General features: G+C 41.5%; 1 protein-coding gene across 1 annotated transcript in view; it reads right to left on the bottom strand.

Moving 5' to 3' along the window:
- Positions 1-27,452, bottom strand: part of TMEM9B (TMEM9 domain family member B) — a 221,269-nt gene that overhangs the window by 159,588 nt on the left and 34,229 nt on the right. The window contains exon 2 of the mRNA XM_069223653.1: positions 11,871-11,962. Within this exon, the coding sequence (XP_069079754.1) occupies positions 11,871-11,962 (92 nt within the window). The remainder of the gene's footprint in view (positions 1-11,870; positions 11,963-27,452) is intronic.

Here is a 27,452-nt window from a genome sequence, read left to right as displayed (position 1 = left end):
CATTCCCTTTCTTTCAATTGCAGCCCAAGTGTTGTGTATAAAGCCAGCAGATCAGTCAAACAGGATTTGACACTAATGTCAAAAAGGATGCTTACAGTCCCCAATCTCAGATCTCATTCATGCCTACTCAAATGCTAATCACTGGCTGGGAGAAGCTGGAATACAAATGCAAATTATCCTTCTGGAACTTCGGACAGGGAAGAGACAAGTTTCTAAAATGAACTTATCTTTAATATTTATTAAAAATCCGACTTCACCACTGTATTGGATTTTTTAAAACTATTAGAACAGTTGTCTAATTATTTTTCTAGCTAGCCCCATTCCCGAAATAAAGTACTAGGATGTTAATCTGTGCTCTGGTTTTCTACATAGTACAGGTAGGACTGCTACAGTGAAAAATTGTTTTTGGGTGCTAGCCACTGTAATGACTTGTTAAAATTAAATGTCTTTATGTCCTACTTTTAAATACCACACCCCCTGCCTTGTGGGCTACAATGACTGCATAGGGCTGACTTATGTATATTTAGAGGGACGTCCTGACCTGTCAAAAGGATTTATTTCGACAGGATGAATTGCAGAATGTAAACTGCTACAGTCAAGCTATAATGGTAGGTCTGAAGCCATGTTTTTTTTTAAATGTGATGTTTATGGAATCATGCCTGCTCAGCCATCTTGTTTTCACTGTCTATCCTGAACTTTTTCTGACTTTCATTCTTAGGTCTGGCATTTAGAGGCAGCTTTTGCGCGCTCACTGGACTATTTCCGTTTTAAATCTTACAACATACATACAGACACACATACATACATACATACATACATACATACATACATACTTACGTACATAAAGAGATCTTGTTCAGTATTACCAACCTATTTGTCTACCAAACTGTCAATCGGGTTGATTCCTCCCACCACAGCCTGGGGAATGGTTCAGTCCACATCATGAGGACCAGCACTTCGCTTGTTCACAACCACACATCAAATAGTTCAAGTGCTTGTAGGCCAATTCATTTTTTTTTTTTATAATTGTTTTATTATTTCACTACAGAAGAGCCCCTTTAACAAAGTAACAAAAACAAAAGTTGGCCGGTAACATTCTGTTCCCTGCAGCCATGCAATACGTAACTGGCCATGCTACTATATTTTCTTTAGAAAACATTGGTATATGCTCCTACTAGAAGATTCACAAATCTCCTGGGTCTTCACCTGTGTCTTGCAACCAAACAATAGTTTTCTGGTTGTGAAACATACATAGCGGAGCCAGGTAGAGCATGAGCATTATGGTAAAAACAAAAAAAGCATTTTCACTTCTGCATCGGTATGAAGCAAACACATGGTACTATTTAATTAAAGAGGTGTACAAATTTGTGGTATGCAATAACGATGGAAGTAGCATATTTTGGTAACATAGATGTTATAAATGGCTCTTTTATATTTGCTTGACACTGTGTAAATGTGATACCCTCTCTTTCACAGACCATTCAAAGAAAGCACTGTCTGCTGTTAGACGGTAAGGTGCAACTTCATTGGAGCAAGAAGCCAGGGTCTACAAACCATTGGAAACTTTATTGTGTGGCCTTTTAAAATCACAAACCTCACGAATACGAGACACTTGTCTAAAAAAAAAAAAAAACCTAAATCTTCAGTATAAGCAACAAGAGTTTGACAAAAAATGTAGGCACGAATTAATCTAGTTACAGTTAACTGAGTGCATAAAAAAGAGACACAAGACACTTCTGGCTTTTAATTGGTGCAGGTATGAGCCACTGAACTAACAATTGCCCTTACATTATCACATTTGAAATTTGGGAGCCTTTTATAATAAAAATGTATACGGAAATAATTTTGTATGTGTACCATTGGTCAACAATCATTTCTCAGAATCGAACAGCTGAGAATAATTAAGTCCAGAGCTGTTTGTCAGGGGTCCCTATTCCGAACAGTATTCCGAGTGCAGTGTCTAAAGAACCCCCCACTTTTATGAAGCAGCATTTGGCCTGTGATTGGACCAAAAAACAACAGATTCAGTACATTAATGGACACCAATTGCAAATCTTTTGCCAAATTTCTACTGGCCAAACTATCTGAATGGGGACACGAAAAGGTAATGTTGACGTTTACTCAGACTGGATTTCGTCCAGGATGTCCGACTGTTGACACTATTGTGGCATTAAATTTACTGTTCGTTGCACCCGTCATTCAAGTGGGGTTAAACTCCTATCTGCTTTGGCTTTTGGTAAAGAAGACAGGAACAGCCTGTGGTCCAAACTGCAATCCTAAAATATCAATAACACTCTAATGCATTTCCCGATTGAATTCCATACGCATACCTAGGTGCAGATAAAATTATCTAGCGATTGGTGAATTTCACCCATAAGCCCCAATTATTTTCACTCTATATAGCTGGAGGTAAAAGAGTAAATAATGTGACTTACGCTGAAAATGTAGAAATTCTATCAATGACTACGTTTGAACCTTAACGTCAATTAAGTAGGCTGGGTCAATACAACAATCTAAATAGTCTGTTTTTGCCTCATTTGTTACCAAAGGACGTGTATTGGCTGCAAAAACGTTGCTTTTCGTGGGAAGCTTGACACCACACCTAACGTTACACTGCTTTTTAACACCTGCACAGACCGGGGCCTACATTTTGCTAACCTTAAGCACCGAAGCAGGGAAATTATTTTTGCAATTAAAAGATTTTTAAATAGATATGTTGGTTGAGCCATCGGTCCTATACTGGAAATGCTTACAGATAAACTTGTTCCTGTTCCACTTTATGGAGCGATAGCTCTTCCTATTCAGCAGATCTGAAACCGTGGCATGATATTTATGTAATCCTTTCATACTGTCTTTGTATAAATGTCAGCTGATTCATTACTTCTGTAACTGTGCCGGTACCAATCAGGACTATTTAAAATCACTGTTCTACTGTCATGGTTGACTCATGTTTCTGTTTTGCCAATGAGAAATAAATTAACATGATATTAAGTGAATATCAACTGCCATCTTAAGAGGTGCTGACTAATGTATGGCCGAATCATAAAACACGTTTAAAGGCAACTATAAAAAAAGAAGCCTATAACTGGGATGTAAGGTGTTCACTGAACTATACATTCTCCCGTTGCACTCAAGGTTTTTCACACAACAAAACAACAGTACTAGCTTTAATCCAAATTACCAGCAAAGGTAAAACAGGTAAATCGTGAATTTTCAAGTTGTAGATTATTTTATATTTCAGTTTATCTGTTTGAAGGCTTTTGGAGTGGTTCAAGGTAAAATTCTAAATGTTGTAATATTGGTAATCTATATGATGAAAACAACTTAATGCCTAACTTGTATATGCCTGACTTTGCTTTGTCTAAGAACAAATTTACCTTGTTCATTATTCATAGAAACTGGATACAGACCAACTTAAGAAGACACGTATTTGTTTTTTTTAATTCGGCAACCAATAGTCATATAAACAATCTTATGCAAGTCAAGTAGGAATTTGTCAATTATTGGATGGAAAGGGGTGCGTTTAGAACTGCTTTATGTACGTTCAATAATTATTAAAACTGTTCACAGAACAATGTAAGAAGCATGTCTGTGTTTTTAACTCATAAACCAATAGTTTCTAAGTCATTTTATTCAGAAATATGCCTGCCAATATTGCTCACTTCATTTTTATAGTGAATGATTTTTATCCCTGCAATTATATGTCTATTACTACCAATCACTGTAGCCAGACTAGATGTGTTTTCTATTCAGAGACGGTAGCGCATGACAGCTTTTATTCTGTAAACGGGTTTTTATCTTGCATCCAAAAATAGGATGCTGGTGATAAAAGTGTGTTTCTTTCTCTCTGGGTAAAGGCATGTAGCTCTGAGCACTCTCTGGACAGCATGCACAAATGTTCAGAACGTATTTCCTACGATGCTGTACGATAAAGGTAATGTGTAAGGAATGCTGTGCTGTGCCAATGAGCTTTACACGGACTACATTGCCTTTCTTGTGGTTTATATTTGGGAATCCTGCACACTGGTGCTGTGCAGCAACGCTACTGTGCGACTCCAGGAAAAGATGACGGAGACGCTGACTCCGGACAAGGCACTGCTGGGGCGATCTGTTGTTCTGTGTGAAACTCTATGTGCATCAGCTACAGCTGTAGAGGTTTATGGTTTGCACCACCATTTAATTTGGGTAGCTCCAAGATTTACTTCCATCAGACTGGGCGAACGCCTTCCAAATAACTGGACCTTTTAGCTGCAGAATCTGGAAACACACGGAACTGCAGACTTTGAATAACATTGCCACAACTGCTATGAAACTTCTTAGCACCCGCCACATTTTTAGCAGAGCTTTTAAGTGTTCCAATGTCAGAGAGAGTAATTTACACTCTGGTAGTTGTAATTTCGCTTTGCCAAAGACTCCCGTAGTATTATTACACAGACCAGAATCAAGAAAACTAAAACAAGTCTGGATGATCTGCGCTTACCGGACATGAGACAAAATGACTGCTCTGGCACAAGATATGCCTTACTGGTGATTGATGAGCAATAAGTAGTCATTTTGGAACCACTGTGAAACTCAATAAGATGGCAAGGTTTGCACACTTACTAATTGCAACACACCTGCAGTAAACCTAAGTCGCTTGTATACGATATATACATGTCCTGTATAAGACTAACACATGCAGCTTGTCCCTAGGGTGCTGTGTTTTGAACCTTAGTCTTTCATTTCACAGCCTATTGCAAGTGGGGGTTCGTCATCTCGGTTAGTGCATTCCTCACAAATGACAGCCACACCAACCAATGGCTGCACCCTAATGGTTGCTTGTGCATGCATTTTCCATTTGCTACTTCAGTTTTCCGTTCATTCAGACTCCTACAACTGGCTTTTAACTCAGAGGTGATGTCGACCTCTTTCCCGAGAGTGGATTCCAGAAACATGGCAGCTTTGCTCTGGGGCCCCCATGCTACCAACTTTACCAGAGCGATTTGTATTTATTCCAGGAGGGGGCTGGGAAAGCACTACTACTCTGTTAGGAATGGGATGCCTTTCACCATAATCTTGATGAGTAAAGGAGGCAAAAAAAAATTAAGTGAGCTTGGGAAAGAAAAGACCTTTATGATTTGTAGAACAAACCATGGCAGAGTGACTGTTTAAAGGTAAGAAAATTTCACTTAATATTTATTCATGGTTCTGTAATGTAGGTATCCTCAGTGCAGCCTTTGATTGGGTCCTTTTCTGTAAGCTGTAATGGCAGCCAAATGAGCTTTATTAGAAGCATGTTGTAATTTTGACTTGACAAGATTAAGTAAATAAGGCACAACAACTTTTTCATGAACAAATGGGGTCATATCCTTTGTGTAAGCACCATATAACAAATCTTTTCCAATTGAAAGTGTCTGAAGATGTTTAGCATGACATACGTCGCTTCTTTCTTAGCCATTAGTAGTTGTTGTTGCGTTAAATTAAGCTCTGGTGGATGATCGTCTGACTTCCTGAAGAACGTTGCTGTAAAGGTGTCATGTGGAGACGTGTATTGGGAATTAGATAAATGCACAAGGCCATGGACTCCAGTAGGGATGAGTTCTGATGAGAAAGTAAAGGGTATAAATAGTAACTGATGGCATTTCTGTAAAATGGTAGATACTCTTTTCCTCCGAAGAATACACTACTCCCTTTTGCATAGATGTTGGAAATGGCGTGTTCTGCAGGGTCACCCCCAAACTTTTTGCCTTCCTCCTTCTCTTTTTCTGACCTCATTTTTGCTGGCTTTAGGACTTTGCGCGCTTTACCACTGCTAATCAGTGCTAAAGTGCATATGCTCGCTCCTTAAAACATGGTGACATTCGCTCATACCCAATTGGCTTATTTAATTTACTTGTAAGTCCCTAGTTAAGTGCACTACATGTGCCCAAGGCCTGTAAATCAAAAGCTACTAGTGGGCTGTAGCACTGGTCGTGCCACCCACATAAGTAGCCCCCAACCATGTTTCAGGCCTGCCTCTGCAGGGTCTGTGTGTGCAGTTTTACTGCCACTTCGACTTGGCATTTAAAAGTACTTGCCAAGACTTAAACTCCCCCTTTTCTACAAATATGTCACCCCTAAGGTAGGCCCTAGGTAGCCCATAGGGCAGGGTGCTATGTAGGTAAAAGGCAGGACATGAACATGTGTGTTCTATATGTCCTGGTAGTGTAAAACTCCTAAATTCGTTTTTACACTGCTGTGAGGCCTACTCCTTTCATAGGATAGCATTAGGGCTACACTCATATACTGTTCGAGTGGTAGATCCTGATCTGAAAGGAATAGCCAGCTCATATTTAGTATTGCCAGAATGGGGATTCAAAATCCTGCTTAATGGTGAAGCTGGATTTTATGTTACTATTTTAGAAATGCTACTTTTAGAAAGGGAGCATTTCTTTACACTTAAATCCTTCTGTGCCTTGCAATTCACGTCTGGCTGAGTTCAGTTGACAGCTCCTTTGTGCATTTACTCAGACACACCCACCCCAAACACGGGATACTCAGCCTCACTTGCATACATCTGCAATTGGAATGGGCCTTCCTGGGCTGGGAGGGTGGAGGGCTTGACACTTAAATGCCAAAAGACAGTAGCCTGCCCTCACACAAAGGACTGCCACACCCCCTACTGGGACACTGGCAGACAGAACTGAACTGAAAGGGGACCTTGTGTGCTTCTAAGCCACTCTTTGAAGTCTCCCCCACTTCAAAGGCACATTTGGGTATTTTAACAGGGCCTCTGCCCTTACCAACTCAGACACTTCCTGGAGAAGAGAACCTGAACCAGAACCTGCATCCTGCCAAGAACTGCCGGGCTGCCCAAGGACTCACCTGACTGTTTTCTGTGAAGGAATGCTGCCTTGCTGCTCTCTGGCTGTGGTAAGAAGTGCTCTTCAAGGGCTTGCTTCCTGTTCCATGAAGTCTCAGGACCAAAAAAGACTTCACTCTGCAAGAAGGACTCCTTGTGCGGCGAAACTCGACGCACAGCCTGCCAGAAGCGATGCACAGCCTGCAACGCAGTGAAAAATTCACCGCACTCCAAACCGGAATGACGCAGTCTGACTTCTCAACGAGAAGATAGACACAGCGCCAGCTGTGCGGTTGAAATTTACATGCAACGCCCACTGGATCGACGCAGCCCCTGCGACTTCGTCCTGTCAGTGCCAGCAATCCACGCATCGTCCCCAGGGCGTCCGAAAACCCCAGAGAGGATCCAAGACCGAGCGCCGGAAATTGCAGCAAAGTCCTCCCTGTGTGAAAACTAAACGACGCATCGCCGTGTGCGGCCCGAGAAATCAACACACCTCCCTGTTTTCCATGCATCTCCTACTCTGCTGTTCTTTGTGGAGATTTTGAATGCAAACCAGGTACTTTCTGCTTGAAAGAGACATTTATTGCTTTTAGACACTTCATATCATTTTTACAGTTATATTCCAAAATACTCTTATTGCATTTTAATCGTTTTGACCTGCATCTTATCAGATACATATTATATATTTTTCTAAACACTGTGTGGTGTATTTTTGTGGTGTTCTACTGGGTTATTGCATGATTGACTTCACAAATACTTTACACATTGCCTTCTAAGTTAAGCCTGACTTCTCAGTGCCAAGCTACCAGAGGGTGGGCACAGGATGATTTGGATTGTGTGCGACTTACCCTGACTAGAGTGAGGCTCCTTGCTTGGACAGGGGGTAACCTGACTGCCAACCAAAGACCCCATTTCTAACAGTAGAGTTTACCCAAAATAATCACAAGTTGATGATTTTTCCCAATTGATGTGCGACCATTTGTGTCTGATATGCAGTCTAAGCCTTGATCAACCAGTCCTCCAAGTTATGGAAAATGAAAATTCTTTCCCTTCTGATGTGGGCACACATTACAGGCATGCACTTGTAAAAAGTCCATGGAGCTGATTTGAGCCAAAAAGTAATAATCTTTTATTGATGATGAGTCTAACCGACTAAGAATATGAGAAACATTCTGTGCTTTTGTGTTATAGGAATGTGTAATGTGTGCCTTGTAGGTCCACAAAACACGTACAGTTTCCCTTCATTTGATGTAGGGCCAACATTCTGAATCTTTCTGTTTTTGTATCAACTTTATTGCTTGCCTTATATCCAAAATAGTTTGGACATTTTACTTTGGCCCTTTTTTGGGTATCAAAAAACATCTGGCACAGGTGCCTTTCCTTCTTCGAGATGGAGGAACAGCTCCTATTGCAGGTTTTTCGAGTAGAGATTGAACTTTGTGAATTAACAGATGTAGCTTGTGTTTTGCTGATGGTTTTGGTAGGATTGAGAAGGTGATTTATTTGCCTTTAAGAGCATAGCTGGATAGGATGATATGAAGAACCCCTCTGCCTGTGGCAATGGTTTTCCACTCTACATGGTGGCCTGTGACACTTTTTTCCAAGAGAATGGGTGGCAAGCAAGAAGGAGTGCATTATTCACTGTTTTGTCTGTGAATGCAGAATGAATATGAACTATGTTGTTGTTGTTGTCCTATGTCTGAGACTTTTGCTGTGACTTCTGACCTGGGGATTGAGAGTAGAAGGACCAATGAGGAAAAGATACCCTTGGACTACATTCATACCTGTAATCCCATCTTCTGTATTGAGTTCTAGAAGAAAACACTTCTCTTCTAAATCAAGCCTGTTTAGTGTTTCTGATTCCTTTTTCATGCATTCCATTTCCTCACCTGTGTGAGGCCTAAACATAACAGCCATAGAAAACCTAATATGTTATCTTGAATTGTACCTTTGGTTTTAAAGTTGTTAGTCTGAGCTAAGAAGCTCCTTGAAGTGCTATGCTGTTACAGTATGAAGTTACTGCCAAATCTTCTGAGTCTATTGCAGTATTGATCAACAGGTTTAATGCAATTTGTCCTTTTGCAGGATTCCCAAGCAGTCCTGTTTTCTTTCCTTCAGAAGGTCATTTGCCAAGGACTGGACTGATTCTCATAATGCCATGTCACACCTGCCCAGTAATGCAGAAGCAATTGATGTTTTAAAAGCTAAATCAACTGATCCACAGATCTTTCTGCCCACTGTGTCTTGGGAATGGAAGGAAGTCTTTTTCAGACTGCCAACACTATGAATGATTCAGGTTTCAGTTCTTGTCTTGGGTTTGTTGGATCTTGTTCTGCTGGCTTGTATTTCTTGATGACCCTGGATGTTGATGACTAATATTGCTGAAGTTAGAAATTACCCATTAGCTAATTCCCTAAAGCCAGGAACCAGAGGTAGATTAGGCCTTTGGAGAGGCTCAGATTTGCAGTGTCTCCATGATGACAGATGTAACTGTTTGTAGGGCTTCCATTTAGATATTCAGTTACATTGCCCACCTTAACAAGACATCTTAGAAAGTAAGTACATCATCAACAGGGAAGTTCTAACTGGAGATGCCACTGGAGACACTAGCGTCTAAGAGGTACAGGAGTCTGTAGATTATGACCTTGAAGTTGTAGGAGAGAAAGACAGGAACAGTCTTCTCTTGAGTTGGTCTTTATTACGTCAATGAGATACTTGAGGAGCCAGTGCTACTGCTTGCAGTCTAAACAGACCAGGAGACATGGATGTTGCTCTTGGTACCATTGTGGCAAGATGTGGAGGTGCCAAAGGAACGGGAGACACTGTAGGCCTTGGTTGTAAAAATAAATGTTCCTAAGAGTTCTTGAACAGGCTCCTCTGCCAGGAGGACTGTTAACCTTGGAGCTGAGAATGGATCAGTTTCCTCCAAAGGAATAGTCTCATGAGATGACAAGAAATAATAAAAATCAGAAGAAAAAAAAAAAACAGAAGACACTCTTGACATCGATCTTCTAGGAAGGAATAATCTCAAATTCGATTTTCCTGAACAGCGACTTTCTTTATGGAGATCTCAATGCCATTCTTGATCTTGACTGAAATCGTTGTGCAGGGTTGTTTCAACATTGAAGTGTTGTAGCATTGAGTGGCATGACGTCATATCTCAGGCCTTTAGACCAAAAATCAAGATCACAGGAGTTGAAAGTACCATAAGACTCTGTATCTGCGGTGTCGGTGACGAGGGAACATATTAGTGCCAATGGTTTTGACACTGACTGGTATTGCTGGGAGTGGGGAGAGCATCGTGTTGATGATGTTTTGTTCATCTCCTCTCTTGAGATCTCCCTCTTTGAGAGCCTTTTTTTTTTTTTTTTTTTTTTTTTTTTTTTACAAGAGGGCAACTTTTCAGAAGAGGAAGCCCCCCTCTCTGCTTTGTTTTTTCCGTTTCTTACTCTGCTCTGAGATCTTCCAGGTTCCCTCTCAGCCTAATTCCCTCTCTATTTTGAGGGGATGTTTGTAGCATTTTCTGACAGAACGTGCAGTATTCTATTGAATGTGCAGGTGGTAAATACACTACAAACTGCATGAGGGTCAGATGCTGCCTTTTTCCTTCCACATGAAGGACATTTCACAAAACAACTATGGCATTTTCAGTGAAGAATTTCCTTCCAATCAGATAAAACGTGATGACACAGGCAGGGAACCCTTAAAGATGTCGAGTGAAATAGAAAAAAACTTCACATTTGAATACATTTTTTGAGAATAAATGGGTTTGAACCCTAGAGTTCACAAGATGGCACAAGATGGAAAAAAAGAACTTCGGCTGTGAAGCAAACTGCCAATATAGTGCTTGCGCAGACAGAGAAGCTTCTGATTTCTTAAAGATACAGTGGCCTTGTTCAGCTGTTCCACTCTATGACCTGACAATCTTGCACTGCCTGTTTCACTATCGGAGAGAGAAAGTTAAAAAGTTGTTTCAGATACTGTGACGCATAACGTCACTTAGGTGCTGACGCGGACTTACAATTATTTTTAAATGGAATGATTTCCCTCTTAGAAAAAGCAACTGGTATCTCACCAGCTCCCCATAGGCAGCATTCCTGTTTGAAGCCCAGCATACTTAATCAAAAGCTTTTCTGTGGTTGCATTTATAAATGTATACCTAACTTTAAATGCATATAGTTGGGATGTAAAAGCATGTATTTTCAAAACGCATAAGCTTATGCTTGGAGAAAAAAGTAGAATTTCCAAAATATATTTATTTATAGTTAGTAATAAGCCTCCCCAAACCTACATCTTTTATCAATCAGCTACTAATACTGTTATATTGGTGTCAGAGGAACTGCAGCTATGGCTGTTACCTATTACCCATTTAGAGGCATTTCACATTGACAAGACCTTTTTTCCACACATCTACTAGCAACCATGCCTGGTACAGAGGAGACCACTGCTGGTAAGGTTCTATATGGTGGCTACTAATGTAATCTTGTCTGTTATAGTCATTATTATAACACTTTTAGTAATAGTGGTCATGATGATTTTCACTGAACCTAAGTAGCTCTTATTACAGAAAAGGTTGGAGTCTGCTGGCCTATGTACTAGAGGAGGTGCACCCGGGCTATTTATCAATGAGGTGTCCAACTCCAACTAAAGATTGACATAAATATACAAAACATACATATATAAGAGGGGTTCTGGGGTCCCGGTGCATAGTCAAGAATATTCTATGTTTATGACTTCAACGAGGATCCCGCAATGCAAAAATAAAATTTCCAAGAGCAACAACGTACATCAGAAGTGTATGCTGATAATGGCATTTCTTGTGACTGGCTAACACTCTAACAACATTACAAGGGCACTTTCGTCTAGTATCATCTCACCAGGATCTTTAAAATGCTTTCATTATTGGGATTTGTATTCCTCATGGAATTAGACCAATGGCATCGTCTGTACTGTAGGTGTAATCTAAGTCAAAAACTATATTAGGTGAGCATGAACAGAAGATTGCAGTGAAAACATATTTCAATACCCAACAGGGCACGGAACTCACCAATCCTTCTGAGTAACATTTTGGAGGAATACTTCTCCAGAATTTTCTTTGTACGGTGGACAAATACATTTACACCGGACATCTCCAGAGTTCTGTAATGGAAAAAATATGGACTCAATTTTATTAAATTTCTAATGAAGCCCATGTCATCATCATCATCATCAACACAAGCTTTATTCGGTCAACATTACCATCAAAGCATCATAGTACAATTAGATTACAATTTAAAATTTGAAGAAAGAAGAAAAGGAGAAAAACATAAAAATATGAAACATAAACCAATAAAATACATTCTTAAACCTCACAAATATTAAAATATTTACATGCCTAAAATGTAATTCATAAGAAAGTTATTTAAGAAACGACTTTGTGTACACCATGCAGCCACAAGGAACTTGCTAACTGCAAGAATTAAAGGTTTAGAAGTGTCACTCTTTAAAATCCTCATTACTGTACAGCACTGGTTCAAGCCCAGATCTCGACAAATTGTACGGATCCATTTTGATTGTGGAATAGAGTAGGCAGGACATAAAAACATGAAATGCTCCACCGTTTCTGGGCTACCATAACAAGCTGGACACAGATCAGATGATGGAATAGACCCTGGGCTTCTTGATAAAGATAACAGCAGTAGACTCTAAAAGCGGAAGCGTGCATACAACCCCTTCCCCAGTAAATCAGGCATAAGGTCTGAATTGGATTCTTACTGAGGAAGCCACTTGAAATCAATAAATGAATTAGTCAAACGATCATGGGATTTGCTGCAGATGGACTCAATTCTTACATAAGACCAGTAAGTTGTTTTCAAAACAGTGCTATGTTTTTCTTCCAAGCATTGCAGGTTTTCCCAAAAGCTTGCCAGTCCCAGAAAATGAAACCAATTTGATACAGGTCTAACCCATAAAACGGAAGTCACATTTGGTATTTTTAGAAGATCAAGAAAATAATCCCTATATATAACGAGTTTGGGGACAGTACAAATCCTTATTCAGTAGAGTAATGGTTTTAGGTCTATTGTATCCTTTATACGATTGAACCCAAGATCCAAAAACACTGGAATTAAAGGTGCACTATGCAGGCATACTATTACGGCCCTAGCAAAATTATTTTCTCCCACAGATAAGGTTTTGCAATCAGAGAAACCATATATTTCAGCACCATAGGCGGCCGCTCCCTGTGCCTTTGCCAGAAAAAATTTAATAGCTGGAGATACAGCTTTGGATACAGAACTTTTATAAAAGCAAAGGATAGCAGCTGCTCTATTCTGGAGAAGTCCCACACTTTTGCTAATCTGATCTTCCCAATGCAAATTACTTGATGCCCTCACACCTAGATAGTCTGTTGAACTAACCAGATTTAATGGTCTCCCATCTAAATTAATGGTACATCTCCTGCAAGAACCCGGGCTAACCACCATTAATTTGGTTTTGTTAACATTCAGCTCCAAGCCATAGCCCGTGCAAAAAGATTTAAATTGATCAACAAGAATTTAAAGTCCCATAGGGGTCTTAGAAATAAGAAGTGAATCGTCAGCAAATAGTAAAATAGGGATCTTCTGAGCATTCAATGTGGGAGCATTGTTATGGCAGGAAGACTAGAAGTGTACCACCTCATTAATAAATAAGGTGAATAAAATAGGGGCCAAGAAACAACCCTGACGTACTCCCCTCCGAATGGGGATTTTTTCTGTCAACTCTCCTTGGTCACCCCATCTCACTTGCGCATAAGTGTTCTCATGAAGCCGCCGTGGGAAATAAACTATATTAGATGGAATTTTCAACCTATATAGTACTTCCCATAGTTTCTCTCTCGGGACCAGATCAAAAGCTGATCGTAGGTCCACAAAGACAACGTATAAGGGTTGCTTGGCAAGGACTACATACTTCCAGTATCGAAGCACCAGTCTGAAAACCTGATCTATCATGCTAGTTTTGGGGTGAACGCCCGCCTGCAGTGGGGAAAGAACCTGTTGATCTTGTACCCAACTTAATAGTCTCTCCAAGAGCTGTCTGGCAAACATTTTCTGTAAATTATCAATGAGACTAATAGGTCTGTAATTGGTGAGCAGATTTGCATTACCTTTTTTATAAATGGGGATTATTTCAGCACCTTTCCGAGGACTCGGAATTGCACCGCCTGCAGCAATTTTATTTGAAATCAAATTTATGTACCAGGACCAAATAATTGGTTCAGATTTATATAAACCTCCCAGTATCTTATCTGGGTCGGGACCCTTACCAGATCTTAGAGAGTTGATCGCGGCTAATGTTTCTTCTAAGGAAAAGAAAATACAACCCACAGGGGTATGAGTGTCCATGCTAGATAAGTCTGAGAAATCACTGAAGCTCGATGGTAGTAGAGGAGCTAAATCAACAATATGCAGTAACAAGTTGAAAAATTAGGGGGAGCAGCATAAAGTTGGGTAAAATGAGTCATCCAAATCTCAGGTTGTATGTGGTTTCTAATGCTGCTCTTACTCCCTCTTTGTCTTTTAGATAGTAGCTTCCAAAATAGCGAGTTCTTATCAGATTTAGCTGCAGCAAACAAATCCTGCCAAATAGAATCTTCCCATAACTTTTTTGCTTGTATTATGGCCTTCTTGTAAATACATCTAGTTAATTGGATCTCCCCCAGAGAACCATTCATTATTGCAATTTCTAGCGCAGACTTAGCCTTTGCACAATCCTCATTAAACCATACATTGGTAGTCATCGTATTAACAGCTAAAGATTTAGAGGAGGTATTTTTATAGAAGAAACTCTGCAGTTTCTTCAACTGTAGTTTATGAATACTAAGAATGGGAATGTTATTAGCTTCATATTCTTCATTAACTATCTCATCAATGAATGATTTATAAATCCCACTTATTAGATAGGGGTTGGACAATACTTTCGGCCAACACACTCTTGTAAGGTTATTACTCAACAGTGGGGTAGGGACTGCTGTGCGTTGATCATGCAGTGGTCTCCTAAATACATCCCCACACAAGGTAAGAAGCAAGGGATTATGGGTGCTCTCACAGCAAGGTTCCACCTTCACATCTTTTAATAAAAGCCACAACCTAACATCCACTAGAAAATAATCAATAGCGCTAGAGGAAATACCTCTTAAATGTGGGCGGCATGTTTAAATCAGAGGGCGTACCTCCATTGCAGGCCCTAAGTCCATGTTTTAAACATAATGTGACCAACTGAGAGGCCACACGAGAACGGGTACGTTGACAATTATTCATTAGTTGCGGGATTCCCCACAGTTTATCATCTTCATCCGTTAATCCATTATTCAGAATAGCTGGTTCAAAGGTGCAATTCAGATCAACTGCTATTACTAGCAGGATTGAAGGGTATAAGGAATCCAAAAATTCAAGCAATTGGGCTAAAGTCTCCGACTCGGATCCCCGGGGGACAGAACAAGCATAGACATTAATTAAAACAATCTTAAAATCCCGGTGGAATATAAGTTGGACTCCCAATATATCCACTGAGTCTATTTTTAATAGCGAATAGACACATTGTAACTTCTTATTTAATATCATCAGTAAACCTCCTTTTGCACTACCTAAAAACTTAATTGAAGGTTGGGCTGGAATGCTCTACGTCGTATACCCTTGCATATAGATCTGTTCCTCAACCCAGGTTTCCTGGAAAAAACAAAACATCCTGGCAATTAAAGTAAGTAATCCACTCTGGGTCTCCCAATTTCCTACCAAGTCCCACTAAATTCCATGACATTGGAACTGAGTCAGCTAATGCTGAGATATCTTTAGAGGTGGAAATAATAGTCCCCTCAGAGTGTATAACCCCACTGGACACCCCCAGAGACACTACCGGCCCAGCATTTAGTCATTCAGTAACTATCGGTGTTGGAGGGGTTTTAAATTCCATATGCGATTCACAATCTAAAATGGGGACTGGATTTCCCATAGAACGAATACAAGGAGGATTTAAAGCAAGACTAATGCCAGCCCCTCTCAAAGGTCTTAGATAGTGTGTGTGTGCTTCAAAATCAGTAAGTTGCTCCACCAAAACCCTATCAGCGAAACAAACAGAAATAAAATCAAAATATGACCCCGGAACACTACATCTATCCACCTTAAGAATGTCAGAGCGAACGACTGAAAGGCAGTTACATCTGGTGCGTAGCCATTCAATGGCTTTATTGGTCAGAGACTCATTATTCTGAAAAGCACAAGGCGATACCTTAGGCACATTACTCATATAAATTGTACCACCTTTACTTCCAATTCCCAGACTCTGATCGTACTGAGAAATAATATCAATATGAGGTTTGGGAAAATGGGTAGAGGATATAGGGAGACTAACCAACTTACCAGGGAGTTGGGAGATAACTTCCCTTCTGGGTCCACTGACAATAATATCTGGCTGAGCAAAAATGTATACATAAGATCCCTGGTGATTCCGATTATTGGAAGCTCCATTATGCTCCCACCTTGCGTTAGCAAGTGCTGGCTGATTATCCTCAATGCAGAGTAAAGATTGATTATCTGGAGGCGGGGCCAGAGCGGTAACTAAAGGAGAGATATTGGTTTCCAGCCCTGAACCTGACGAGACAATAATCCCACCCCCTCTTGCCTCCCCATTGGGCTGCTGGCATGTACAGGTGCTCTTCTGCATTAATTTCTCCTTCATAATTTCCATTAATAGTGACACCGTGGTCTTTACTTCATTCACTTTCTGAAGGACAAGAGCTAAATCAATCCCCTTGATCAGCGGATGCAGTCCATCTAGATCAGGGGGAGAGGAGGTCAAAATATTGGTATCAGTAGCAACTCCAGATAAAGGATATATAGTGCAAGCAGAAGGATCTCTGGCCTCTGCTAGTGGCCCAGACCAATTTGAACACATAATATTAGGGACCACTGTAATAACTGGGCTTAGCGGAGGGGGAAAAGTCTCAGAACCCCTGGGTAAAACATCCCTCTGACATGCCGAAGTTCCCAAGTCGCTACAAGATATTACAGGAAGAGAGTGCGAGGGATTTCCCCCCAGGGGCATGAAGGGCCTCGCTCGTAATAGTCTCAGCAGAAGAATGAATTATTTGCGTCCACTTCCTCGTTGTAAATATTTCAGGAATTTTCTCCTTCTTGAATACTCCACTGCTAGTAGTCAATGAATGAGGGTTGCTCTTTAAAACAGCCTCAACCTCTTCAAATAGTAAGTCAATTGCTTGTAGGGGGTTCAAGTCTTTAATTGTTGCCGAACTTTTACTTGATTACTAGATCGTTTTTTACGTTTTTTATACCACTCAGAGGGGCAGGGACCTCTGTAGCTTCCCGCTTCCCCATTATAGGCAATAAAAAAGAAATAATATAATAAATCCTAAAACACCAGTTAGAAATCCTCAATATACTTACTTCTCACGAAAAGGGGTGAGCCCCGCCCAGCCTCTGTCGGGCGAAGAAAGGCCCGTCTTAGCCCGGTCTTCACCTGAGCACGCGCCTAGGCACGTCCCACGCAGCATGATCGGCGCACTCCTCTTATGCCCAAGATTAATGAAAAGGAGCCTGGGGGATCTAGTCATACCCCGGGCTAGTTGTTGACAAAGGGCCTCTCACCTCACATTCACCTCAGCGTCCCGCACAGCGTGAGGGGCACACTCCTCTTATGGCCCAAGATTAATGAAAAGGAGCCTGGGGGATGTAGTCTCACCCGGGGCTAGTTGTTGACAAAGAGCCTCTCACCTCATGTTCACCTCAGCGTCCCCATGCAGCCCATGTGTTATGGGTTATGTACCAAACATATTGAAAACCTGAATATAAGTCTTCTTAGGTCTTGTAGTATTTGGTAGGTTTAGATTAACACAAATTGCAATTGTTTGGCTTCCTACATTGTTCTGGATTTGAACCGTCAAACTTGAGAGCTCCTGTCCCAAACACAGGCACTATTATCTTCTATATGCAAGTCAGCTATATGTTCTACTCAGAGGAGTGGTTTATATATTGGCTTTAAATAAATCTTTAGAGCTAAACTGCCAACAACCATGAAGAAGTGGGCGGTTGTGCTTTTCAATATAGGCCAATATAGTTAATATATGTATATGGATTACCTACAATGGCTAAAGTGTGGACAGATTGATATAGTATTTATGCTTATGGGTACTTTTCAAAGGTATAATGAAAAAAATAAGTGTTTTTTTTCTTTTCCGACTGCAGCAGTTTCCCTAACCATGTTGAGTACTCTAATTAACTACTAATGTTCCAATGTTGTGTAATGATCATACAGGATTTTAAACTGCCATAGAAGTAACTGTTCATTTTCCTTATCATCGCTACACTATCCAATAAGCATTCTCTAGGTTTTAACTGATATTTTATACGGAGCAAATTAAACTAAGAAAAATGTTTTCTCCAAAACATTTTAAGTAAAGGGATGCCCATGCCAAATAATACCAACTTCATTTGATTTATTTTGGTATTTGGGACAGTTATCTGAGATCAAGACATTGACATTCTAGATTGTAGTAGAAGTACTATCTTGCATAAAACTACATCCATACAAGTTTAGCTCCTCTTATACAAGAGACATTCAATGGATAGATTATTGACCAATTTCCAGTGGTAGGAGTAATCTTTGCCTCAGTCAGCCATCTCACAAAAATATTCTACTTAACCAAATAAAAATACCATTCTCCAACACCTTTTGGCTGTATTTCCAGCAAAAAATGTTTACAGGCCATTTCTGATGGATTAATTAATTCTAAAGGGAGAGTTGTTAAGGAGCTTGCTATTCAAAGGTATAGAAAGGCATACCAAGAGTGTTTCAATGTGACATCTTGCCTCAATATGTCCTAGGACGTAGATTGCTTTTGCAAGCCAAAATCGTTAATACATATCTTATTTTATCTTGCTCCACACATTTATCACTGTGGGGATAACGCACTGAAAACCAGAGCAACAGTATAGTCTAGTTTCCTAAATAATGTAGGCTGAAAATGGCATGGTATTGTTGAAATCAGAAAACATAGGAGTGCCAATATTGTTATCCTACAGAATGAAATTCTGCTTGCTATAGAAAAGGAAAGTATTTCCTTCTCTTTATTAAGTTGGCAACTTTTATGGGCAAATGGGAGATAATTAAGCTTGTACAACGCTGCTAACATTTTTGCGGCCCAAAAACCAATGTAATCCTTTGGGTGTGGTGAACAGATCACTTGTAATGTTGGGTATAGGGAATCAAGAGAAGAACTAAACAGTGAAACTTCTGTCATATTAGTATTCACGCTGTAGCTTTCCAAATTAGTAAAATGAGGATAAGCTTTAAAGCAGGTCTACATTTCATCTATTAGTCTTCAGTTATAGTACAGCATCGTCTGTATACATTTTCAGTTTTGTAACACCAAAGATTGGAGATTCAACCTGTGGATCACCTTTCAATGTGATTGCCAGAGGTCCGATGATGTCTGAAAATAATGTTGGCATAGAAGAACATCCTTGACAGGTACAGTTTGAGACTTAAATAGCACTTGCTCTCTCAGAATTTAGCGAAACCAAGGCAGAAGACCCCTTTATTGAGTGTCTTAATATTGTGAGCTCAGAGGGAAAGGTTCTGTAATTACAATTATTTTGGTAGGAAAGAGTTCTGCTTATTTAAATTATTTTTAGTATTGGTAGGAAGATTTCCGTTTGGGGAAAACAGACTTCGATCAAGATGACTCAAGATGCAGGTGACATGACTAAATGGATTTGCCGCAGCTTTTGCCAAGGTTTTATAGTTAACTATTGGATAAAGTGATCAGCGTAAATGAAGCTGGGTCGGTGTTTAGCTGATTAGACTACCCGACTTTGAAGAAGGTGGAACCTGAGCACCTAATAACCTATAGTTACATACTTCGGTTACAGCAGCGAGTAAATTGGGCAGTAATAATGTATGCAACTGAGATTGAATTAAAAGCAATTTATAGCAAAGACTTATTTCACTCGATTTGGTATTGATCCTTCAGAGAGGGAGCTGTTGGTGACAGAGACAATGCTGTAGGCTTTTTCCTGCTAGGCCAGCGGGCGGAAACTCTGGTTTCCGTCTGCTGACCCAGCAGGAAACTCTTAATGGGGCCAGCTGGGAGGAAGCCTGTATGGCGGCAACCTCCCCGTCAGAAGTTCAGCGGGCGGTGTAAACCATCCACCAAACTCATAATCAGTCCCATTATGTCCTAAATATCATTTACAAAAATATTGCCCCACTGGAGTCTATAACAGACACCTGGGGTAGTATTTTTGCAATCAATACTTAAGAAATTATATTCGTATCCCCTGACATTTCTTTAAACAATATTCTGACATATTATTCACGGCTCAAGTGAGATACTGTGAAAGTACTCTTCCGGACTTTTAAAGAGGAGAACTTCCAACTTAAACTTCCATCTAAAAACAAAACAAACATTTCCCTTCTACCACTCCTTTAACTGCAACTGGACCTCTTGGTGCAATACTAGAGGATGCCCAAAGAAGAAGCATTCCCTTGTCAAACACTACTGCCTAGGATTTAAACTCCTGTGCACAGAAAAGTTCTCTCACAATAGAGGGGCCCAATGTAGTGAAACTTCAGCCTTGTGGGTGCAAAGAGAGCCGCTACTGTTTTTCTTTTCAAAATTAAAGTTTAATGGGAGTTGTCCATTAAACTTTTCTCTCCTGCTTATAAGCACAGTGGACTTGGTGGTCCGGACGTATGCGGACAATGCCATCTTTACCCAGTGACGTCTCATCAGAGGTCACGTCCCATCACGCTGGGAGCTCAGCTTCCAGTACGACCGATGAGAAACAGATTAGTTTCTCCTCGGTACAGGGCAGGTTAAGACAGAGAGGCATGAAAAGGGAAGGCAGGGCTTTTCCTTCCCTTTTCATGCCTCTCGAGCATTCCTGCAGCACGATCGCACATCGATCGTGCTGCAGGAATGCCACTAGACACCAGGGATGTTTGTTTTTTTGTTTACTGCTATAAGGGCAGCGACCCCTTAGGTAAGGGTCGCTCCTCAGGGGCAATTTTGTAATTAGGCCATTTCTATCCCCCCTGGGGGCAGATCGGCCTGAATTAATTAGGCCAATCTGCCCCCGGTGGTGGTGGTGGGGTTTGGGAGGGGGGGGGAGTTTTTTCGGTTTACACTCATAAGGAGAGCAACCCCTTAGGCAAGGGACTCTCCCCGGGAGGCAATTATTTTATTAGGCCTTTTTTGCCCCACTGGAGACGGGCAAAAGCCACTAGACACCAGGGATTTTTTGTTTTTGTTTACATTAATATGGGGAGCAACTCCTTAGGCAAGGGTCGTTCACCTGGTTGGGGCAAATTGTTTTTAGGCCATTTCTGCACCCTTTGGAGGCAGATCGGACTATTTTTATTAGGCCACTCTGCCCCCGGGGGGGCAGAAACCACTAGATACCAGGGATGCTGATTTTTTGTGACAATTTTAAAAAAAGGGGAGCGACCCCTTGGGCAAAGGTCGCTCCCCTGGGGGGGGGGGGGGGGGGGGGAGGAAGAGGGCAAATTTATTTAAGGCCATTTCTGCCCCTCTTGGTTGCAGATTGGCTTATTTTAATTAGGTCAATATGACCCAAGGGGGGTAGAAACCACTAGACACCAGGGATTTATTTTTTTGTGCCAATTTCACCCAAGGGGAGCGACCCATTAGGCAAGGGTCGCTTGCCTAAGGGGGGCAAATTTATTTTAGGCTATTTCTGCCCCCCTTGGGGGCGGATCAGCCTATTTTTGCTCATCTGCCCACTAGACAACCACCTGTGGGCAGATGGGGCAATTACCCCAGACCCACTTCCCTGGGCAGAAAGCCTACTAGATGCCAGGGAATTTTGAAAATAAAATAAAACATTGTGGGGTGGTGGCTACCAACCAGTATGTGTATGGTTATACCCCCATCCCAACTGAGGGGGTAACAGTTTTTCAGCTTTTCAGCTCTCCCCCGCACACTAAAACATCTTATCCCACGGCATCCCACAGCAAGCAAGAGCACATTTGATTATTTTGGGGTTTGATTTTACATTGGGCCATGAGAACTTGTCTATCTCTCAAAATCGTCCCACTTGGAATGGTGAGGGCTGCACTTTTTGGATTTTTGGGACGCTGCCATGCAGAAAAATCTACGAGACCTAAACACATCTGAAAATTAAACATCTGGGTGAGTCCAGGGTGGTGTGCTCCACAGGCACCTGCACTATTTTCTTACCCGCAATGCCCTGCAAACCTCCAGCTTTGCTGGAAATCACACATTTTTCCCCCATTTTTGTGATGGAAGCTTCCGGAATCCGCAGGAATCTACTAAAATTCCTACCACCCAGCATTGTCGCATCTATACCGATAAAAATTCTGCCCCACTTGTCAGCCTAAAACCTTTTTTTCAAACTGCCCTTTTTGACCCGCTTTGGTTCCCCCTAATTTTCGACCTGTTCTTGGCTCTTTCCTGTCACCGGCACTTGGCCCACCTACACAAGTGAGTTATCATTTTTATCGGGAGACCGATGGGAACGTTGGGTGGTAGGAAATTTGTTCCGGTACAGTGATCCCACACAGACCTGTGGGAAAAATTCAATTTTTTAGCTAAATTTGAGGTTTGCTGAGGATTCCGGGTAAGAAAAAACTGGGGGGGGGTCCACACAAGTCACACCTCCCTGGACTCCCTCGGGTGTCTAGTTTTCAGAAATGTTTGGGATTGGTAGGTTTCCCTATATGGCTGCTGAGCCCAGGACCAAAAACGCAGGTCTCCACCCACCCCCCTCCGCAAAACAGGTAGTTTTGTATTTGATAATTTTGATGTGCCCCCATAGTGTTTTTTAGGTCATTTCCTTTCGCGGGCACTAGGCCTATCCACACAAGTGAGGTACCATTTTTATCAGGAGACTTGGGGGAATGCTGGGTGGAAAGAAATGTGTGGCTCCTGTCAGATCCCAGAACTTTCCATCACCGAAATGTGAGGAAAAATTGCCAAATTTTGAGTTTTGCAAAGGATTCTGAGTAACAGAACCTGGTGAGAGCCCCACAAGTCACCCCATCTTGGATACCCCTAGGAGTCTAGTTTTCAAAAATGCACAGGTTTGGTAGGTTTTTCTAGGTGCCAGCTGACCTAGAGGCCAAAATCCACAGCTATGCACTTTGCAAAAAACAGGTCTGTTTTCTTTGGGAAAATTTGATTTGTCCACGTTTAGTTTTGGGGCATTTCCTGTCTCGAGCACGAGGCCTACCCACACAAGTGAGGTATCATTTTTATCAGGAGACTTGGGGGAGTGCTGGGTGGAAGGAAATTTGTGGCTCCTCTCAGATTCCAGAACTTTCTATCACCGAAATGTGTGGAAAAAGTGTTCTTTTGCCCAGGTAACAGAACCTGGTGAGAGCCCCACAAGTCACCCCATCTTGGATTCCCCTAGGTGTCTAGTTTTCAAAAATGCACAGGTTTGGTAGGTTTCCTTAGCTACAGGCCGGAATCTACAGCTATGTACTTTCCAAAAAACACGTAAGATTTCAATGTAAAAATGTGATCTGTCCATGTTGCGTTTCCTGTCGCGGGTATTAGGCCTACCCAAGCAAGTGCGGTACCCTTTCTATTGCCTCTTGTCTTTCTCTACATTTTTTCCTTCCAAATGTAAGACAGTGTGTAAAAAAGATATCTGTCTCAGAAATGGCCTGTAATTCACATGCTAGCATGCGCACCCCGGAATTCAGAGATGTGCAAATAACCACTGCTTCTCAAAACCTTATCTTGAGCCCATTTTGGAAATACAAAAGTTTCCTTGATACCTATTTTTCCACTCTTTATATTTCACCAAATGAATTGATGTATACCCGGTACACAATAAAACCCCATTGCAGGGTTCAACTCCTCTACTGGCTCGGGGTACCTAGGGTTCATGACAAACTTACAAGCCCAATATATTCCCGCAACCAGAAGAGTCCAGCAGACGTAGCGGTATATTACTTTTGAAAGTCTGACATCGCAGGAAAAAGTTAGAGAGTAAAACGTGGTAAAAAAATTCTTCTTTTCCACCTCAATTTCAATATTTTGTTTATTTCAGCTGGTATTTTCCATGGGAAAACCTTGTAGGATCTACACAAATGACCCCTAGGTGAATTCAGAATTGTGCCTACTTTTCAGAAATGTTTAGCTTTCCGGGATCCAGCATTGGCTTCACACCCATTTCTGTCACTAACTGGAAGTTGGCTAAAAGTCATTTTCAGGGAAAAACACAAGCCTTCTGCAGCTCTTTTTTCCCATTTTTTTAAAAAAAACACAATTTTTGCTGTATTTTAGCTGTATTTTAGCTAATTTCTTGGTCTCCTCCATGGGAACCCACAAACTCTGGGTATCTTTAGAATCCATAGGATATTGGGAGAAAAGGATGCAAATTTGGCGTGGGTACCTTACGTGGACAAAATGTTAGGAGAAAGGTACCTTACGTGGACAAAATGTTAGGAGAGCCTAAGCGTGAACTGCCCCAAATAGCCAAAAAATGGCCTGCCACCTGAGGGAAAAAGGCCTGGCAGCAAAGAGGTTAAAGTACTAATGGCAGAGGGTTGTTGTCTTGTGCAAGTGCCCAAGAAATAATTTTATGGTGAAAGTTTAAGGCAGGTTAGAGGGAGTGGAAGGGCGTGGTTAAAAAGGGAAAACAGTGAAGCAGTCCAACATTCCTGCTTTCACTTAGGAATAGGAACACAGTCTTCTGAAACTGATGAGGACATGGTAGTACATACATCTCATTTGCCACTTCTGAAGGCATAGAGTGTGACTTCAAATAATACACAATCAGAGGAATGCAATTGTCATTAACAATAATTGTATTTTCATGCTGCCTCTGCGGGCTAAGGCAGTCCTCAGTGACAGCAGATATAAATAATTCCCTTCAGTTTAAACTTTTCACCATTTGGGGCAAGGCATCAAATTAGAGAGAATACGTTGGGTAAAGCAAACATTTTATCTCATGTGATGCCAGGAAACGGCAATCTCTTTCATAGAGGAGAAAGTATGCCAACATCACACGTTTACACTAGGGGCCAGATGTAGCAAACCATTTACGAGTCGCAAACGGCGAAAATCGCCGTTTGAGAGTCGCAAACGTATGTTTGCTATGCAGAAATGCATTTTGCGAGTCGGAACCGACTCGCAAAATGCATTTCCGACTCGCAAATAGGAAGGGGTGTTCCCTTCCTATTTGCGACTCGCAGTGGTATGCAATTCCAATGGAGTCGCAGTTACCATCCACTTGAAGTGGTTGGTAACCCACTCGCAAACTGGAAGGGGTCCCCGTGGGACCCCCTCCCCTTTGTGAGTGGACCCAAAAATATTTTTTCAGAGCAGGCAGTGGTCCAAGGGACCACTACCTGCCCTGAAAAAATCTGAAACAAAAGGTTTCGGTTTATTTTTCAAAGTGCAGCTCGTTTTCCTTTAAGGAAAACGGGTTGCACTTTGAAAAGAAAAACCTGCTTTATTTAAAAGCAGTCACGGACATGGAGGTCTGCTGTTCCCAGCAGGCCTCCATCCCCGTGAATGCCCATAGTCGCTATGGGGGCGCAAATTGCGACCCACCTCATTAATATTAATGAGGTGGGTCTTTGCGACCCCATAGCGACTCGCAGACGGTGTCTGAGACACCGTTCTGCATAGCAAATTGCGAGTTGCAATTTGCGAGTCGCTCTGACTCGCAAATTGCAATTCGCAATTTGCCCGCTTCCTACTTCTCGCCCTAACCGTACAGAGACAGTTTGGGACAGGTGCAGGCATTAAGAACCACTGAGCTACAGAACTTACAAGAGAACATAGGGTCATGGGTTTGCCATCTTCGAAGTACACATGGTCAGAATTGGGTTCACATCTATATCTACCATGAAAGGCCTCAAGGGCAGTGTTTGATTAGACACTAAACCCTCATTTCCAACTTCCTCGTTTACACCAACACATCAAAAACCTGATCCGGTCTGACACTGACCTTATGAGTGTATGTGCATATGTCTAGTATTTGTGTATTGCCAACTTAGGCAAAAAGGTAGCGGAGCACAATAAAAGATCAAAGGCAATGATACAGTCAATGATTGATTGTTAGCACAGTGTGGTGCAGAGTTCTTAAAGAGTTTTGGCTTTAGCCTTTTTCTAACTAGAACCGGGTTGGAGAGGTGCTGATGGATACAGGAAGATCATTCCATTTCCTGGGAGCGTAGATGAACAACACATATTGCTGTGTTTTTCTTTTCTGCACTTCTTCATATCCAGTCAGACCCTAGCTGCATGAGTACCAAGAGCCACAAAAGATGGTGAGCCACGTATGATGCGTATCTCATTGTGATTACTTTTTAGATGATACAGATGGTTTTGAAGATGGCTTGAGCCAACAGTAGGAGCCAGGAGAGTTCCATCAGGGAGGCAGTGGTGTGATTATATTTCTCTGTGCTCTTATGAGGAATACCGCTGTGTGTAGGATGCCCAATCCCTAGGCGATGGGCATTGTGGAGTCTGAGAGGCAGTGGATTAGGGAATTACCACCATATATATGCAGTTACACCAGAGTGACTTAAAGTGTGGATTTGTTCTTGCTTATTGTTCTTAGGTAATAGTGGCAAAATCAATTTTGATGGGATTGGCTTGTTGTTCTTGGTGAATACCAGGAAATCAATTTTGGTGTGGTTATGCTTCAGGTAGCTGATGAACAACCAGATGGCTGATGAACATCCAGTGCTCAAAGTGAAGACAGTGCTTGATGCTGTGGACGTCGGGAGTGGAAGAGATTTACAAGAAGATTTGTGTGATATTACCTACTGGTGAATTTTAATTCTGTTATTCGTAAGTAGAGTCCCAAGGAACTCCATCTAAAGGTTAAAAGTATAGTGGAACAGGACTGAAACCAGGGAACTTCAAAAGTGATAAGGAGCTTGTGGGACCTGGAGGTGCTCAAATGAACAAAGCAGTGCAAGTTGAAAATGTTGGAGGAGATCCAATACAGGAATCCCTAACAAGATTTCAGGGTGTCAACAATGTGAAATGGTCGACCACGCAAAGGGAGCAGAAGGATGCAGCAATATCAGAAGGCATGTTATTTTATTTGCGTTCAGGAGGGTGTTATCTACGATTTGTAAGGTAGCAACGTCCTTGCTTCAGCGTGATCTTAAACCGGATTGGTATTCTTGCATTAGAAGGTTGGTGCTGATATGCTATTGGAGCTGTCTGTAGAATACTATTTCGATGACCTCGCTGATGAACAACAGGAGAGTGATGGGACAGTAGTTAGCAAAGGAATCAGGTGCTAGTGGGTTTCTTCAGAAGTGGGAGGATCTGAGCTGTCCTGCGTGTCTTTTAGGATGAGCATAAAGGGGAAGCAGACTGATTGTCTGTGTGTAGTCTGATCTTCAGTATTTGTTCACTCAACATGAGGTTAATGGCACTGCAGTTTTCGGTGGAGTGTGGGGGGTAGCGTTGTAAGGGAGGGAGATGATATTGCGTTTATCTAGAGGAGTAATATGTTTTTGTTAGCAGGTTCACTGGTGGTGTTTATAAGGTACTTGGCTTTGGCTGCATGACAGGTTATGCTTATATTGTATGGAGGTTATGCTTATACTGTGAGGTTACGAGGGGAGCGAGGAA

Source organism: Pleurodeles waltl, chromosome 3_1 (genome assembly GCF_031143425.1).
Source record: "Pleurodeles waltl isolate 20211129_DDA chromosome 3_1, aPleWal1.hap1.20221129, whole genome shotgun sequence".
Lineage (NCBI taxonomy): Eukaryota > Metazoa > Chordata > Amphibia > Caudata > Salamandridae > Pleurodeles > Pleurodeles waltl.
This window is presented reverse-complemented; position numbering and strand designations above follow the sequence as displayed.